The sequence below is a fragment of the Drosophila obscura genome, unplaced genomic scaffold, assembly GCF_018151105.1.
Source record: "Drosophila obscura isolate BZ-5 IFL unplaced genomic scaffold, ASM1815110v1 contig_84, whole genome shotgun sequence".
In the NCBI taxonomy this organism is placed as follows: Eukaryota; Metazoa; Arthropoda; class Insecta; order Diptera; family Drosophilidae; genus Drosophila; species Drosophila obscura.
This window is the reverse complement of record NW_024542877.1, coordinates 396,636-416,217: the sequence shown is the minus strand read 5'-3', so window position 1 is coordinate 416,217 and position 19,582 is coordinate 396,636. Positions and strand designations below refer to the sequence as shown.

Here is a 19,582-nt window from a genome sequence, read left to right as displayed (position 1 = left end):
ATGGCAGCAGCCCGATCTGCTGCGGCTGCGCCCTATCCGGCACCTGCTTCACATCCACCCGCTGGCCAGCCAAAGAGAAATTTTTTGCCTCGCGTCGCAGGACTCAGCCGCCGAGGTCAGACGCCACTGGCTCGGCCAGTACCCAACAAGAAGGCATTACCTCATCCTCAAGAATCGCCGGGTGCGGCGGTGCTGGGCAGCGCCAATCCCAGCACCAGTAGCAATGGGGAGACCGGCGAACTGGTCGCTCAGATCGGTCAGGCACATGGCCAGCGCAGGGGGAAGTGAGTTTGCATGGAAAGTGCAATTCCGTACTACAATAAGAATAAAAGAGCCCACTTTTGACTAACTGTATGGACTCGTTTCCGCATGCAGTGCTTGAAATTGAGCTTGCTTAACAATGCATTTTGAGAAAAAAAATATGTTAATTTCATTGATTCGAAGAGTCATTCGTAGGGATTGGATGTGGTACATCAGCCTTCGTTCCGTGGCTCGGAAATTCTTCTCTGATCGTTTTCGACCTGTACGTACGGTAGTTTTTATTTTATTTTTTTTTTATTTGACTTAGCGTAAACCAAATTTTTAGCTCTTTTTTAAAAAATTTAAGTCTGACTATTATTTCAATTGGGCACTCGCCTACTAGCCTACTGCCTTGCAATTCCCATCCTCCGACCATGGCAGCAGCCCGATCTGCTGAGGCTGCGCCCTATCCGGCACCTGCTTCACATCCACCCGCTGGCCAGCCAAAGAGAAATTTTTTGCCTCGCGTCGCAGGACTCAGCCGCCGAGGTCAGACGCCACTGGCTCGGCCAGTACCCAACAAGAAGGCATTACCTCATCCTCAAGAATCGCCGGGTGCGGCGGTGCTGGGCAGCGCCAATCCCAGCACCAGTAGCAATGGGGAGACCGGCGAACTGGTCGCTCAGATCGGTCAGGCACATGGCCAGCGCAGGGGGAAGTGAGTTTGCATGGAAAGTGCAATTCCGTACTACAATAAGAATAAAAGAGCCCACTTTTGACTAACTGTATGGACTCGTTTCCGCATGCAGTGCTTGAAATTGAGCTTGCTTAACAATGCATTTTGAGAAAAAAAATATGTTAATTTCATTGATTCGAAGAGTCATTCGTAGGGATTGGATGTGGTACATCAGCCTTCGTTTCGTGGCTCGGAAATTCTTCTCTGATCGTTTTCGACCTGTACGTACGGTAGTTTTTATTTTATTTTTTTTTTATTTGACTTAGCGTAAACCAAATTTTTAGCTCTTTTTTAAAAAATTTAAGTCTGACTATTATTTCAATTGGGCACTCGCCTGCTCAGCCTACTGCCCTTGCAATTCCCATCCTCCGACCATGGCAGCAGCCCGATCTGCTGCGGCTGCGCCCTATCCGGCACCTGCTTCACATCCACCCCTGGCCAGCCAAAGAGAAATTTTTGCCCGTCGCAGGACTCAGCCGCCGAGGTCAGACGCCACTGGCTCGGCCAGTACCCAACAAGAAGGCATTACCTCATCCTCAAGAATCGCCGGGTGCGGCGGTGCTGGGCAGCGCCAATCCCAGCACCAGTAACCAATGGGGAGACCGGCGAACTGGTCGCTCAGATCGGTCAGGCACATGGCCAGCGCAGGGGGAGTGAGTTTGCATGGAAAGTGCAATTCCGTACTACAATAAAAATAAAAGAATACATTCCATGATGATCCAATCCAAGGAGGTCACACAGGTATAGCTAAAACATTAGCGAAAATAAGAAGGCATTATTATTGGAAAAACATGACACGTCAAATTACAAATTATGTGAGAAAGTGTCCCAAATGCCAAAAGTCCAAAACAACCAAACATACCAAGACCCCATTGACTATAACTGAAACACCACAAATGGCGTTTGATAGGGTAATTGTGGATACGATCGGTCCACTTCCTAAATCAGAACAAGGAAACGAATATGCAGTCACTTTAATCTGTGATTTGACAAAATACCTTGTAGCCATACCAATCAATAACAAAAGTGCAAAAACAGTAGCTAAAGCTATATTTGAAGATTTTATTTTAAAGTACGGTCCAATGAAGACGTTCATTACGGACATGGGAACGGAATACAAAAATTCAATAATTGAAGATTTATGTAAAAACTTAAATATTCAAAATATAACATCCACTGCCCATCATCACCAGACTGTAGGAGCCGTGGAGCGAAGCCACAGAACTTTTAATGATTATACGCTCATACATCTCAATTGACAAAACAGATTGGGATGTATGGCTACAATACTTCGTATATTGCTTCAACACAACCCCCTATATGGCACATGATTATTGTCCATACTGAATTAGTTTTCGGTAAGACTTCAAACTTACCAATACATTTTAATAGCATAGATAATATAGAACCTATATATAATATAGAAGATTATGCTAAAGAAAGCAAATATAGATTAGAAATAGCATATAAAAGAGCCAGAATCATGTTAGAAGATGGCAAACAAAAACAAAAAATTAGGTACGACGCTAGTAGTTTAGATTTTGAACTAAAATAGGAGACCAGGTTTTATTAAAAAAATGAAACTGGTCACAAGTTAGACTATAAATATAAAGGACCATATAAGATAGGAAATATCGGAGAAAGAGATAACGTCACAATCTCCGATAATAAACAGAAAACCTAGACAGTCCATAAGGGATAGACTAAAACTTTTTTACTCATAGATAGAATTAGTATGACCATACATAAGTATATCCATAGAAATATATCAAATCTTTTTAATTTTTACTATAACATATGAAACAAAAAAAAAAAAAATAATAATTTAAACAAAAAAAAAAAAAAATTTTTTACTTTGAGCTATAGGATATATGTATATGTGTATTTGCTTAAAAAAAAAAAAAAAAAAAAAAAAAAAATGTTTCTTTTTCTAAATACATTTTCCTAAATATCTATCTATTATAATTACCACTTCATAAATATTACGTTATTTTTCAAAAGAGGAGATGTAGTATGATATATATAGCCAATACCCACTGTACCAAGAATACTTAAAAGGGAACACACTGTAACACTTTGTTGCAGTGTTTATGAATAAAGCATTCCCAGGCATATTCAGTGCGACGAAATACGATCACACATATATGCCTGGTACTACATTAGTCAGCGTCGGCATGTAGACTAGCGACGGCACTTGAATGTTCACACTGACCATACAGTATTGCAGTTCATACAGAGGGCCGGTCCACCCCGGCTGGGGTGCTGGCCATTCAGCAAATTGGTGGCTGAAGTAGCGTTTTCGATAAAGCAAGCTAGATTGCAAATGTATATGTGTAAACAGACACGACAAAATTTTGTATCAATTCTTATTTTCCGAAACCGTTTTGAGTTTCGTTTCCAGGTTACGTAAATGTGTGTGTGCCATGTTCACACACTGTGCTTGTATGTGGGCTTACAATTGTTGGCCGCTTAATTGGTTTTTCGTTTTGTTTTGAGGGCTGATGTGATGTAGCGACTATTAGGGCCGGATCAACCTTCAACGGGCCTGGGCAATCATCAATCTGGGGCCCTCCTTTATTTTGTATTTTTCTCAGTGGCCATTATATTTTGTATTCATTATTTGGAGTTTTGTTTTTTCAACAAAATTTTTCTGTTATTTCTAGGAGGGCCAGGCAACTATAATCCGGCTGGATCTATTCCCGTCGTAAGACTTCATATTTTCTTGGTGTGTTCTGTCGCTCGACTCGACGCGGGTCGGGTCGAGGCATTGACGAAGCCGAAAGCAGAGGCAAAGGCAAGCCGAAAGGAGAATGGAAGAAATACCCCGCGCGCCCGTCGCAACAACAGCTTTTCGAAAAAATATTTTATGAAGGGCTTCGTCAATGCCTCGACCCGACCCGCGTCGAGTCGAGCGACAGAACACACCAAGAAAATATGAAGTCTTACGACGGGAATAGGTCCAGGGCCGGATTAGCAGTTGCCTAGGGCCCTCCTAGAAATAACAGAAAAATTTTGTTGAAAAAACAAAACTCCAAATAATGAATACAAAATATAATGGCCACTGAGAAAAATACAAATAAAGGAGGGCCCCAATTGATGATTGCCCAGGGCCCGGTTGAGGCTTATCCGGCCCTGATAGGTCGCTACATCACATCAGCCCTCAAAACAAAACGAAAAACCAATTCAAGCGGCCAACAATTGTAGAGCCCACACACAAGCACAGTATGTGAATACATGGCACACACACATTTACGTAACCTGGAAACGAAACTCAAAACGGTTTCGGAAAATAAGAATTGATACAAAATTTTGTCGTGTCTGTTTACACACATACTTGCAATTCTCAGCTTGCTTTCGCATCCGTCATGAATCGAACATGTCGAAAAAATGCCGAACGTCTCAGGCCCACGACCCAACGTCTCAGCACCACAGCCGAATGGTCCCAGCACCCTAGCCGAGACCTGGGGGTGCTGGGACCCTAGCTGCGCCCCTTTCGTTGTATGAACTGGCACATCTATATACTGTATGGTTAGTGATATGATCCACACAAGCATGTGCCTCTCCTCGCGCCCCCGCTATCAACAGCGCTGGGCATATATAACAAACATATAATGCGGCCGCTCCGCTGCCGGCATTCCTGGCAGCGCAGCTGCGCGGCCTTAGCTTAAGCTATAACTGTAAGAATATCAGAAATACATTGAATAAAGTTATATCGAGGAAGGAGACGGATGTCTCTGTTTAATAATTCGTATTTACAGCCCACTTTTGACTAACTGTATGGACTCGTTTCCGCATGCAGTGCTTGAAATTGAGCTTGCTTAACAATGCATTTCGAAAAAAAAATATGTTAATTTCATTGATTCGAAGAGTCATTCGTAGGGATTGGATGTGGTACATCAGCCTTCGTTCCGTGGCTCGGAAATTCTTCTCTGATCGTTTTCGACCTGTACGTACGGTAGTTTTTATTTTATTTTTTTTTATTTGACTTAGCGTAAACCAAATTTTTAGCTCTTTTTTTAAAAATTTAAGTCTGACTATTATTTCAATTGGGCACTCGCCTACTAGCCTACTGCCTTGCAATTCCCATCCTCCGACCATGGCAGCAGCCCGATCTGCTGCGGCTGCGCCCCTATCCGGCACCTGCTTCACATCCACCCGCTGGCCAGCCAAAGAGAAATTTTTTGCCTCGCGTCGCAGGACTCAGCCGCCGAGGTCAGACGCCACTGGCTCGGCCAGTACCCAACAAGAAGGCATTACCTCATCCTCAAGAATCGCCGGGTGCGGCGGTGCTGGGCAGCGCCAATCCCAGCACCAGTAGCAATGGGGAGACCGGCGAACTGGTCGCTCAGATCGGTCAGGCACATGGCCAGCGCAGGGGGGAAGTGAGTTTGCATGGAAAGTGCAATTCCGTACTACAATAAGAATAAAAGAGCCCACTTTTGACTAACTGTATGGACTCGTTTCCGCATGCAGTGCTTGAAATTGAGCTTGCTTAACAATGCATTTTGAGAAAAAAAATATGTTAATTTCATTGATTCGAAGAGTCATTCGTAGGGATTGGATGTGGTACATCAGCCTTCGTTCCGTGGCTCGGAAATTCTTCTCTGATCGTTTTCGACCTGTACGTACGGTAGTTTTTATTTTATTTTTTTTTATTTGACTTAGCGTAAACCAAATTTTTAGCTCTTTTTTAAAAAATTTAAGTCTGACTATTATTTCAATTGGGCACTCGCCTACTAGCCTACTGCCTTCGCAATTCCCATCCTCCGACCATGGCAGCAGCCCGATCTGCTGCGGCTGCGCCCTATCCGGCACCTGCTTCACATCCACCCGCTGGCCAGCCAAAGAGAAATTTTTTGCCTCGCGTCGCAGGACTCAGCCGCCGAGGTCAGACGCCACTGGCTCGGCCAGTACCCAACAAGAAGGCATTACCTCATCCTCAAGAATCGCCGGGTGCGGCGGTGCTGGGCAGCGCCAATCCCAGCACCAGTAGCAATGGGGAGACCGGCGAACTGGTCGCTCAGATCGGTCAGGCACATGGCCAGCGCAGGGGGGAAGTGAGTTTGCATGGAAAGTGCAATTCCGTACTACAATAAGAATAAAAGAATACATTCCATGATGATCCAATCCAAGGAGGTCACACAGGTATAGCTAAAACATTAGCGAAAATAAGAAGGCATTATTATTGGAAAAACATGACACGTCAAATTACAAATTATGTGAGAAAGTGTCCCAAATGCCAAAAGTCCAAAACAACCAAACATACCAAGACCCCATTGACTATAACTGAAACACCACAAATGGCGTTTGATAGGGTAATTGTGGATACGATCGGTCCACTTCCTAAATCAGAACAAGGAAACGAATATGCAGTCACTTTAATCTGTGATTTGACAAAATACCTTGTAGCCATACCAATCAATAACAAAAGTGCAAAAACAGTAGCTAAAGCTATATTTGAAGATTTTATTCTAAAGTACGGTCCAATGAAGACGTTCATTACGGACATGGGAACGGAATACAAAAATTCAATAATTGAAGATTTATGTAAAAACTTAAATATTCAAAATATAACATCCACTGCCCATCATCACCAGACTGTAGGAGCCGTGGAGCGAAGCCACAGAACTTTTAATGAGTTCATACGCTCATACATCTCAATTGACAAAACAGATTGGGATGTATGGCTACAATACTTCGTATATTGCTTCAACACAACCCCCTATATGGCACATGATTATTGTCCATATGAATTAGTTTTCGGTAAGACTTCAAACTTACCAATACATTTTAATAGCATAGATAATATAGAACCTATATATAATATAGAAGATTATGCTAAAGAAAGCAAATATAGATTAGAAATAGCATATAAAAGAGCCAGAATCATGTTAGAAGATGGCAAACAAAAACAAAAAATTAGGTACGACGCTAGTAGTTTAGATTTTGAACTAAAAATAGGAGACCAGGTTTTATTAAAAAATGAAACTGGTCACAAGTTAGACTATAAATATAAAGGACCATATAGAGTAGAAAATATCGGAGAAAGAGATAACGTCACAATCTCCGATAATAAACAGAAAACTCAGACAGTCCATAAGGATAGACTAAAACTTTTTTACTCATAGATAGAATTAGTATGACCATACATAAGTATATCCATAGAAATATATCAAATCTTTTTAATTTTTACTATAACATATGAAACAAAAAAAAAAAAAAATAATTTAAACAAAAAAAAAAAAATTTTTTACTTTGAGCTATAGGATATATGTATATGTGTATTTGCTTAAAAAAAAAAAAAAAAAAAAAAAAAAATGTTTCTTTTTCTAAATACATTTTCCTAAATATCTATCTATTATAATTACAAAATAACTTCATAAATATTACGTTATTTTTCAAAAGGAGGGAGATGTAGTATGCATATATATAGCCAATACCCACTGTACCAAGAGTACTTAAAAGGGAACACACTGTAACACTTTGTTGCAGTGTTTATGCAATAAACATTCCCAGGCATATTCAGTGCGACGAAATACGATCACACATATATGCCTGGTACTACATTAGTGCAGCGTCGGCATGTATAGCATAGCCGACGGCACTTGAATATGATCACTAACCATACAGTATATAGATGTGTCAGTTCATACAACGAAAGGGGCGCAGCTGAGGTTTCTGTCCCAGCACCCCCAGGTCTTCGGCTAGGGTGCTGGGACCATTTGGCTGTGGGCTGAGACGTTCGGGTCGTGGGCCTGAGACGTTCGCTTTTTACATGTTCGATTCATGACGAGATGCGAAAGCAAGCTGAGAATTGCAAATGTATGTGTGTAAACAGACACGACAAAATTTTGTATCAATTCTTATTTTCCGAAACCGTTTTGAGTTTCGTTTCCAGGTTACGTAAATGTGTGTGTGCCATGTATTCACACATACTGTGCTTGTGTGTGGGCTCTACAATTGTTGGCCGCTTGAATTGGTTTTTCGTTTTGTTTTGAGGGCTGATGTGATGTAGCGACCTATTCAGGGCCGGATCAACCCTCAACCGGGCCCTGGGCAATCATCAATCTGGGGCCCTCCTTTATTTTGTATTTTTCTCAGTGGCCATTATATTTTGTATTCATTATTTGGAGTTTTGTTTTTTCAACAAAATTTTTCTGTTATTTCTAGGGAGGGCCCTAGGCAACTGCTAATCCGGCCCTGGACCTATTCCCGTCGTAAGACTTCATATTTTCTTGGTGTGTTCTGTCGCTCGACTCGACGCGGGTCGGGTCGAGGCATTGACGAAGCCGAAAGCAGAGGCAAAGGCAAGCCGAAAGGAGAATGGAAGAAATACCCCGCGCGCCCGTCGCAACAACAGCTTTTCGAAAAAATATTTTATGAAGGGCTTCGTCAATGCCTCGACCCGACCCGCGTCGAGTCGAGCGACAGAACACACCAAGAAAATATGAAGTCTTACGACGGGAATAGGTCCAGGCCGGATTAGCCTAGGGCCCTCCTAGAAATAACAGAAAAATTTTGTTGAAAAAACAAAACTCCAAATAATGAATACAAAATATAATGGCCACTGAGAAAAATACAAAATAAAGGAGGGCCCCAGATTGATGATTGCCCAGGGCCCGGTTAGGTCATCCGGCCCTGAATAGGTCGCTACATCACATCAGCCCTCAAAACAAAACGAAAAACCAATTCAAGCGGCCAACAATTGTAGAGCCCAACACAAGCCGTATGTGTGAATACATGGCACACACACATTTACGTAACCTGGAAACGAACTCAAAACGGTTTCGGAAATAAGAATTGATACAAAATTTTGTCGTGTCTGTTTACACACATACATTTGCAATTCTCAGCTTGCTTTCGCATCTCGTCATGAATCGAACATGTCGAAAAAATGCCGAACGTCTCAGGCCCACGACCCGAACGTCTCAGCACCACAGCCGAATGGTCCCAGCACCCTAGCCGAAGACCTGGGGGTGCTGGGACAGAAACCTCAGCTGCGCCCCTTTCGTTGTATGAACTGGCACATCTATATACTGTATGGTTAGTGATATGATCCACACAAGCATGTGCATATTCCCCTCGCGCCCCCCGCTATCAACAGCGCTGGGCATATATAACAAACATATAAATGCGGCCGCTCCGCTGCCGGCATTCCTGGCAGCGCAGCTGCGCGGCCTTAGCTTAAGCTATAACCACTAAGCAAACAACACATAGAGGCGTCAAATCGACTAAAAACTGCCTGCATAAAATTTTTGGACGATTGGCTCCCAGGCCTTCGGTCGGGAGCCGATAGCTTCGGCAGGGCACTCGGCTCTCTCCGGCTTGAGCCGAGAGAGACCGCCTTTGCACCTGTGTCGAATATAAACCGTGTGCGTGTGTAACTATGCCTGTATTTGTGTCCTCTAACAACTTTAAAACCAAACTCGACCTATTCAGGGTCGGATCAACCCTCAACCGGGCCCTGGGCAACCATCAATTTGGGGGTCCTCCTTTATTTTGTATTTTTCTCAGTGGCTATTATATTTTTTATTCATTATTTGGAGTTTTGTGTTTTCAACAAAATTTTTCTGTTATCCGTAGGGGGCCCTAGGCAACTGCTAATCCGGCCCTGGACCTATTCCCGTCGTCAGACTTCATATTTTGTTGATGTATTCTGTCACATACAAGCACAGTATGTGAGAATACATGACACACACACATTTACGTAACCTGAAAACTCAAAACAAAGACGGTTTCGGAAAATAAGAATTGATAAATATTTTGTCGTGTCTGAGTACACACATGCATTTGCAATGCTCGTCTAGCTTTCGTATCCCGTCATGAGTCAGAGAACACGCATACAGGTATAGCTACACACGCACACGGTTTATATTCGACACAGCTGCAAAGGCGGTCTCTCTCGGCTCAAGCCGGAGAGAGCCGAGTGCCCTGCCGAAGCTATCGGCTCCCGACCGAAGGCCTGGGAGCCAATCGTCCAAAAATTTTATGCAGGCAGTTTTTAGTCGATTTGACGCCTCTATGTGTTGTTTGCTTAGTGCTATAACTGTAAGAATATCAGAAATACATTGAATAAAGTTATATCGAAGGAGACGGATGTCTCTGTTTAATAATTCGTATTTACAGCCCACTTTTGACTAACTGTATGGACTCGTTTCCGCATGCAGTGCTTGAAATTGAGCTTGCTTAACAATGCATTTTGAGAAAAAAAATATGTTAATTTCATTGATTCGAAGAGTCATTCGTAGGGATTGGATGTGGTACATCAGCCTTCGTTCCGTGGCTCGGAAATTCTTCTCTGATCGTTTTCGACCTGTACGTACGGTAGTTTTTATTTTATTTTTTTTTATTTGACTTAGCGTAAACCAAATTTTTAGCTCTTTTTTAAAAAATTTAAGTCTGACTATTATTTCAATTGGGCACTCGCCTACTAGCCTACTGCCTTGCAATTCCCATCCTCCGACCATGGCAGCAGCCCGATCTGCTGCGGCTGCGCCCTTATCCGGCACCTGCTTCACATCCACCCGCTGGCCAGCCAAAGAGAAAATTTTTGCCTCACGTCGCAGGACTCAGCCGCCGAGGTCAGACGCCACTGGCTCGGCCAGTACCCAACAAGAAGGCATTACCTCATCCTCAAGAATCGCCGGGTGCGGCGGTGCTGGGCAGCGCCAATCCCAGCACCAGTAGCAATGGGGAGACCGGCGAACTGGTCGCTCAGATCGGTCAGGCACATGGCCAGCGCAGGGGGGAAGTGAGTTTGCATGGAAAGTGCAATTCCGTACTACAATAAGAATAAAAGAGCCCACTTTTGACTAACTGTATGGACTCGTTTCCGCATGCAGTGCTTGAAATTGAGCTTGCTTAACAATGCATTTTGAGAAAAAAAATATGTTAATTTCATTGATTCGAAGAGTCATTCGTAGGGATTGGATGTGGTACATCAGCCTTCGTTCCGTGGCTCGGAAATTCTTCTCTGATCGTTTTCGACCTGTACGTACGGTAGTTTTTATTTTATTTTTTTTTATTTGACTTAGCGTAAACCAAATTTTTAGCTCTTTTTTAAAAAATTTAAGTCTGACTATTATTTCAATTGGGCACTCGCCTACTAGCCTACTGCCTTGCAATTCCCATCCTCCGACCATGGCAGCAGCCCGATCTGCTGCGGCTGCGCCCTATCCGGCACCTGCTTCACATCCACCCGCTGGCCAGCCAAAGAGAAATTTTTTGCCTCGCGTCGCAGGACTCAGCCGCCGAGGTCAGACGCCACTGGCTCGGCCAGTACCCAACAAGAAGGCATTACCTCATCCTCAAGAATCGCCGGGTGCGGCGGTGCTGGGCAGCGCCAATCCCAGCACCAGTAGCAATGGGGAGACCGGCGAACTGGTCGCTCAGATCGGTCAGGCACATGGCCAGCGCAGGGGGGAGGTGCACCACTCCAGCTTCGTGTACCTGACGGCGACGGATGCCAATGCCGAGGTGCCCCGACGGAGCGACGATTCCTATCCACACAGAAGCACGAACAGTCGTGCCACCCATATCACTGACCTGACCTACGATGTTCTCATCAATCAGAGCTCTCACGGGCTTAGTCAGAGGAAGGCGTGTGTGAATGGATTGTTGGTGTGTGTGTGTGCGTGTTAGGAGGGCTTGTATAACAGTTATAAGGCCACAGAAACGAAACACACGATCGCATGCACTCTCTTTTTCTCTATACATACATACTTGTACAGACATACATACGTACATGGTTTAAAATTTCCGCTGATTTGCAAATCTCGGCTGAGTTGCAAAACTATATCAGTGTTGTATTATTATATATATATCAGTGTTGTATTATTATATATATATATCAGTGTTGGTTGCCAGTATTTTTGATTGCTCTTTTTTATTGCGTGCAATTCAAATAAGTTAACTGCAATTAGAGCTAGACAAACTAAAAGAGCTAATCATGCAAAGATAGCTAAGAACTAATACTAATTAGAGGAAAGGTATGTTAGTATTAGTAATTTAAGAAGAGGAAGGGGATTAGTAGTGGATATTATATGGTAGAGTAGAGCGAATTATAATCCGAGTTTAAGACCCTAAAGTAGAAGGAACAAAGTAAAGTTTGTTTTATTTAATTTTTATTTTTTTTTATTATTCAATGATTCATTCATTTGCACCCTCTTAAGATGCTCTTTGGTTAAACTGTGAAAAGCAAAATTTTGTCCATGCTTATTGCACAATTCGCAAAAATATTTACGGCGGTCCTCGGGAGTTGAATGAATCTTTGCCTGGTGATTCCTCAGGCGATCCAAACAGGTGAAGTTCTTGTTGCAAACTTCGCATGTTTTCGACTGCCCATGTCCATGAACAGTTCTTTCATGCTTCCTAAGCGACTCCGCTGTTTTCACCACAATTGGGCATTCATTGCAAGAAAAATTTTGTTCGCTTGAATGCTTATGCATCATGTGCCTCTCATGTTGGAAGATTGCACAAATTTAGCGGGCAAAGTCTGGAAAAAGGTATAAATTTATAAATATAAATATTTTGAAGTTTCATATACTTACTCGCAGGCAAAATCCCTTACACCCCTGTGCGCTTTTAGGTGTGACGTCATATGATATTTAAATTTTGTTTTATACCCGCACATCCAATCAAATGAGCAGTGGTAGACTTTGTTGATTATTTTATAACCTGACTCTATTTCGGCTCGGCCATTTTTGCCGTACCGAAGCGAATTGTCCCAGTAATTCTTATCTTCGGCCTTAAAAAAATGTGAGATTTCCTCTGACAGGCGAGTGCAGTGGGGGCCGATCTTTGATCAACGCTGCCAGCGCGATTCGTCCGGTTCCGGAGAGTTCCTGCTGCTCATTTGGAATATTAGGATTCTTAACACTCTGCCAGGCTATAATGTCCCGTATTCCAGGGCCAGCAGAAGTTGGTGACTCCTCGACTGCAGGCGACTCCAAAGGAGCCTCTACTGCAGCCGATTCGACCTCGAACTCCTCGACGATCGGCGAATCCTCCAATAGCCACTGTACTGCGGCAGATTCCTCGAACTCCTCGACTGCAGGCGACTCCAAAGTAGCCTCTACTGCAGCCGATTCGACCTCGAACTCCTCGATTGCAGGCGACTCCAAAGGAGCCTCTACTGCAGCCGATTCGACCTCGAACTCCTCGACGATCGGCGAATCCTCCAATAGCCACTGTACTGCGGCAGATTCCTCGAACTCCTCGACTGCAGGCGACTCCAAAGGAGCCTCTACTGCAGCCGATTCGACCTCCTCCTCCAATAAAGGCAACAGGGGCTTATAGAGTTGTGTTGACAATATGGCCAACTGCTCCTGCATGCTCCGGATGCTTTGAATTCCTTGGAGTTGATTCACTTGCTGCTCCTGCAAGTTTTTTTTCTTCTCTGCCATTTCCTTCTCCTGCTTCAGCTTGAGCTCCTCCATCTCCTGACGATGCTTCTCTTGGAGCCTTCTCTCCAGTATTTGCATCTCTTTTTGTTGCTGAAGTTTCAGTGCCTGTTCCCTGAAAAGTGAAGCCAAATCAAAAGTATTAATTAAACAAATATATCATTGATATACATTAAAGCAAGTCTGCATACATAATAAAATGACGCGTGCCGTGACGCGTGCCGCTTAACTTTTAATTCTGTTGTTACAAAAGAGAAGGAGAGGAGCATAGAGCAAAGAAGAATGGGCAAAAAGTATGCATATGTGTGTATGTTATGAGTGTCAAAAATCACACTGTATGTGTGCACATGCATACGTTTCTTACAGCGCTGTCGAAATATACCCTTTCACTTTATAAGTGTAAGTTAATTTTGCAAGACGCTACCACCCCAATATTAAAAAACTTTTATTGTATATCCCTCCAATGATAATTTCTTTTAACATGGTATATTCGATAATAACACTAGTCAACACGATTTTTCCTCAAGGAACAAAACGAACTTTTTCTTAAAGATTTGGGGCTTAGAAATGGTTTGATGATATTTTTTTTTTTTATGGCAGAACTTTTTTTTAAAGAATTTTTGAAAACTGGTATTTTTTTTAAGCTTTTTTAGAGTAGCGCTTGTTTTTTTCACATAACTCTATCTTACGTCTGGTTGTAAAGAACTTTGCTATTTTGAAAAGATAATTGAAACAGCTAGAAGTTGATGCCAAACACTTTGTGATTTCAGCTTACGTCTGGAAATATAAAGCATTGAAATGCAAAAATGATGATTTTTGTGGGGTATTTTTTACAAAATTTTGACTTTAAAAACTAGGAAAAGTCGAAAAAAAATTATATCTTGTGTCCTCTATTTTTTTGTGTATAGGTGCGTTAATTTGGCGTCGTTTAAGGTATCGCTCATTAAAATCTATGGAGAGACTTTGGAGCTAAAATTCGTTAACCAAACCTAAAATATGGAAAAAATGAACAAAAAATACCTTTTTGAAGGCGGCGGGCCCAACTGCCAATTAACGCCAACGCCAAATTAACGCACCTATACACAAAAAAATAGAGGACACAAGATATAATTTTTTTTTGACTTTTCCTGAGTTTTTAAAGTCAAAATTTCGTAAAAAATACCCACAAAAATATTCATTTTAGCATTTCAATGCCTTATATTTCCCAGACGGTAAGCTGTAATCACAAAGTGTTTGGCATCAACTTCTAGCTGTTTCAATTATCTTTTCAAAATAGCAAAGTTCTTTACAACCAGACGTAAGATACTAGAGTAATGTGAAAACAAGCGCTACCTCTGAAAAAAACTTTAAAAAAAAATACCAGACTTCAAAAATTCTTCAAAAAAAGTTCTGCCATAGAAAAAAAACCATAATTCTTTAAAAAATTTTAAAGCCCCATATCTATCAGAAAAAGTCGGTTTGGATCCTTGAGGAAAAAAAAAGTTCGATTTTGTCGAGTAGTGTAATTATCGGATATATGTACATATATAAAAGTACATAATATATTTTATACATGACTTCACATTGGAATAATTGGTAAAAAGTAGTACCGAAAAATATTTAATGGCGCACCTACTTTTTTATACTCTTAAACTTTATAGATTCGTACGCTCTCAAATTTGTGCGAGCGAGATGGCGCGAATTTCGTCGCTGGCCGAAAAATTGTCTTGCATATGGCAATTGAAATGTATGAGATACTTATACTTATACTTATATTGTCTTTGCTGGTACACATCACAACCTGTGCATGGATACAAGAATTGGTTTCCTATTCTAGGAGCAATCTGCCGCAATTGCATCCACATGCCGTGTGTGGGAGGTGGGTGGCGGGCCGCGGCAGAGACAGCTACTATGGTTCCAGGGAGGGGCTGCCAAAAAGGCGCGTGGTGGCGGGAGACACGGTAGGTATCAAGGGCAATGCCCCTGTGTCCTTTCCTAGGGAAATACCGGCATCCATCCATGGGCAGGTAGTGAAAGGGTTACTTTGGAAAGTCCAGTCCCGTGTCCCGTAGTAGGTAGTTGTGTAATTTTGTGCAATTTCCTGAACGGCTTGAGCGCCGAAAAAGTATATAAGCTGGACATCAAATGAAGGCTGATCAGTGTTGATACAAACCCACTATGGACGCTATAGGAATTTTCGGACCGCACCGTCCCAACGTGAACCCTGAAGTGATTCTGGAAGCTGAATACCAGGTCCTTCGATCGCCGCATCTGAGACTTGGAATTGTGGACCTTTCCGGCAACTTGGACCATTTCGACAACGACGAAGAATTCGTGGTTGTATTTGACGAGATTCATATCCCGATCTGCCCCCCCCATTCCACTTTTACCCCGTTGGAAGGTGCTGGTCGTTGGAAAAAAAAAGAAAACCCTCCCTTTCCCAAACGGGAAGCGGGTCCCCCTCAAAAAAAAAAAAAAAACCCCTTTTCCTATACTTGAAGACGGTTTCGGTGGATACGGACGTGTTGGGAAGACAGGAAGGGAAGAGGGGGGGGAAGGGGAAAAGAAAAAAAAAAAAAAAAAAGGAGGGGGGGGGGAAAAAAAAAAAAAAAGAAAAGAAAAAAAAAAAAAAAAAAAAGTTAGGGGTCAACGAGATCCTTTTACAGGTAAATGCTTTGGAAAAAAACTACCTCTAAACTATCACATCAGATATAGTTCAAGGAGATGAAAAACCTGTTTGACAGTGTTTTCGAAGAGCCTGAGTGAGAGGAAGGATCAAAGGGTAGAACTCGTTTAGAGAGAGAGAGAGGGAGAATGTAAGGATTGATTTTGATTTGTCACAATTTTCAGGTAAAAAAAAAATCGATATTGATTTTACAGAATTTCCAGAGGAGAAAAGAACTTAGTTCACATTTTCACCGATAGGTGGCGCCACCAAGTAGTAATGAAATGGTCCCTTCTACGTGTTGCGAGTAAATCCTAAATTCGCAACATGTTGCTTAAGGATGTGAAACATGATATTTGATTCAACAACCCTATTCTCAGCAACATGTGGTTTTCAAATAAATGGTTTCAGTTTCTGATATTTACCATGATCATGTTCAAAATAAATATTTTTTCATATTGTTTTGGGAAAATAAATGGTTTCAGTTTCTGATATTTACCATGATCATGTTGAAATAAAATAATTTATAAAAATATATATGGTTTTAGTTTCTGATATTTACCATAATCATATCCTTCAAGAGTAGAGTTACCTATATTTATATATAGGATGTGCAATCAATGAATAAAAGTATAAGATGAATGCAAAGAGAACTTATTATAGTAAATATACGAAGAAGGTCCCTTTTCATTACTACTTGGTGGCGCCACCTATCGGTGAAAATGTGAACTAAGTTCTTTTCTCCTCTGGAAATTCTGTAAAATCAATATCGATTTTTTTTTTACCTGAAAATTGTGACAAATCAAAATCAATCCTTACATTCTCCCTCTCCCTCTCTAAACGAGTTCTACCCTTTGATCCTTCCTCTCACTGTCAAACAGGTTTTTCATCTCCTTGAACTATATCTGATGTGATAGTTTAGAGGTAGTTTTTTTCCAAAGCATTTACCTGTAAAAGGATCTCGTTGACCTTAAACCTTTTTTTACTATTATGTTTAAATTCCTTCTCTGTATTGTATTCCCAACACTGTCCTATAGTTGAGTGCCTATATAATAGCTACTCACAGCTATAAGCTATTACAGAAACTAGTAAACTGTATACAAAGATGGATAACCTAGAGGTCATTTTTATTGAGTCGCAACCGGAGGAAACCATAAATCTGGATTCTCAGCCAGACTCCGTGGACCTGTCACTGATTTTTAGAATTAAAACCCAAAATTATCTCGAGAGGAATTGGAATCCTATTAATGAGATTAAAATGGGATGATGATAGTGAGGATGATGACCTCATGATATCATCACAATACATTTTTGAGGAATATGTCGGTGAGGACTCCATGACTGAAACGCCATTCGTTTTTCCGGATGATGATCATATTTTCGATTTGGTCGATGATCAAGACTGCGGTGAAAGGGATCGACTCAGGGATCTACTTCGGGATGAAGATGACGCTGAGTTAATAGCGGCGTTGGAAAGAACTGAGGCTGGATTTAAATAAGGCGAGAAAGCATATGTATAATAAAAATATTCGATGTATTTTTCTAATCATAATATTATATACATACATACATAGGTATAATAAATAGAATACTACATTTAAGAAATTTATTTTCAATGTTTCCTTACTTCTGATTGGGTGAATTTCACTTCCTACTATTACATGTTACATCCCCCCAGAGAATCATAGGATTCGTTTGAAACAGGTTTTCCAAGCGAGGATTACACAAAAGAATAAGTGCATTTCAGGTATAGGTACCTGGTATTGAATGTATTTATTGGTTGAATTTCACATCCTATTAATCTAGGTACAATCGGGTAAATTCACTTATATTTAAAGATATATGTACATTTACTGGATAATTTATTTTTTAATATTTTTTTAGTTTTTCATTTATTTGCTTTAATTCTTTGTTATGCTTTAATAAAATATGCATATTGAAGTCAAATTTCAACCAAAACTTCTTAGGTCCAGGACATAAGTAACATCGATAAAATGATGATCTTGATTTTGGATAACTGAAGTTGTGGATTTTTAGGGTGTGATTTTTTAATCCATTGAGGGAACTAAACGATTTTTGATCATAACACAGCTCACAATGAAATGTCCTCATGTTGAATTGAAAATAAACTAAATTATCTTAAGAACTTGAACTTATTATATAGGTTTTCAAGTGATGAACAAAGGAAGAAATATGTATTCATTTAATTCTTTTTATATTCATTTCATTCTGTTTATATATTGGTTCATGTTGAAGGTTATATATAAAGACAAAAATATATGTTTAATAGTTGAAAATCATATACTAAAGTGGTATCGATTGAATTTATTCATTATCACTCAACAACCAATCAGATTGAAGACATGTTGCTTTTAAACCATTAGAATCATTTACTTATTATCACTCAACTACCAATCAGAACAGCTCTCTTTTATATTAAATTAACCTACCCAGAGTATAAAAGACCATGTAATCTTAGATACCTAATTTAGTATACAACAGTGTCTTTTTTGAATAGTTTATAATCCTATAATGGTATGTAAGAAATTTATTACTATTTTTTGTATATATAAGGATACAGTTGTAATAAAATATATACACAGGCGTTCCTGGAAATACTTAACGAGACAAAGCCAGTGATTGGATACACCAAGGTTGAGGATCTATGTATAGGATTTGAGTACAAGATCATTGGATGCAAACTCAAAAAAACATCCTTTGGAAATAAAGTAGTTCTTTATTTAACTGATAAGGACAACGAGCATCTTTGGATATTTTTACCCAAAAGTTATGTAACCAAATTTTCCTCAAAAACACCCTTTAAGATGTTAAAGGAGCATGGAATTTCACATCTTATATATAAAGGAAAAGAGATGACTAGATATAGCACTGCCCATTTCCAATTTATATGTAAAGAAAAAATAATTATTTAAATGGAATACTTCTTATGTATGTCAGAGAGCAAGAGACAACTATACATTTAAAGAATAAAAAAGAGATTAAAAGGTTGTAAATAAACCTATGTGAATCTACATAAGTAAAAAGAGATGGATAGATATAGCACTGCTTATTTACAATATATACATAGGTAAGGGAAAACACAAGGTGAAAAGAATGAAATCGTGTATATAAAGAGCCAGGCTCTTTGTACCAACATCAGTAATCGATTCAAGAAGCCAGTTGAAGCATGTACGCCAAGCAGATTAAACTATTCCTTATTCAATTCGAAGAGATGATCTTTGAGGACCATCGACAAACCCTGGAAAACTTAATGATCATTTTGGAGGATCTGGAGGAAAAGGAGCTCCAGTATTCAAAGTTCGGCTTTCACTATAAGCTGTGCCCCTGGAGTGATGACGATGCTACCGATGGACCTGATACATGCCTTTGTCATACATTACCGGCAAAGAAAGCTCAAGCTGTAGACTTAATGATAAAATATTATAACCTAAATAAGCGAATGAATCCCAGTTCAAAACAGCAATAAATATTTACTCTAAAACAATTTTATGTTGTTTTATTTTAAACATATTTTTTAAACATTTTCATTATTAGCTTATC

General features: G+C 40.5%; 1 protein-coding gene across 1 annotated transcript; it reads left to right on the top strand.

Annotated features, from left to right (window-relative positions):
- Nucleotides 1–10,854, top strand: LOC121405219. The gene is made up of 7 exons (XM_041595812.1): nucleotides 1–284; nucleotides 644–958; nucleotides 1,319–1,629; nucleotides 5,042–5,329; nucleotides 5,717–6,033; nucleotides 10,449–10,727; nucleotides 10,819–10,854. Exons 1-7 carry the CDS (start codon nucleotides 1–3, stop codon nucleotides 10,852–10,854), a joined length of 1,830 nt encoding a protein of 609 aa, XP_041451746.1.
- The last annotated feature ends 8,728 nt before the right edge of the window (nucleotides 10,855–19,582 follow it).

Excerpts from the sequence above, each read along its gene's own strand:
- LOC121405219 (XM_041595812.1), top strand. The coding sequence starts at position 1 with ATGGCAGCAGCCCGATCTGCTGCGGCTGCGCCCTATCCGGCACCTGCT. Across the intron at positions 5,330-5,716 it reads CGAACTGGTCGCTCAGATCG|CCTACTGCCTTCGCAATTCC; the intron begins GTCAGGCACATG and ends CTCGCCTACTAG. Across the intron at positions 10,728-10,818 it reads ATGGCCAGCGCAGGGGGGAA|TGCTTGAAATTGAGCTTGCT; the intron begins GTGAGTTTGCAT and ends TTCCGCATGCAG.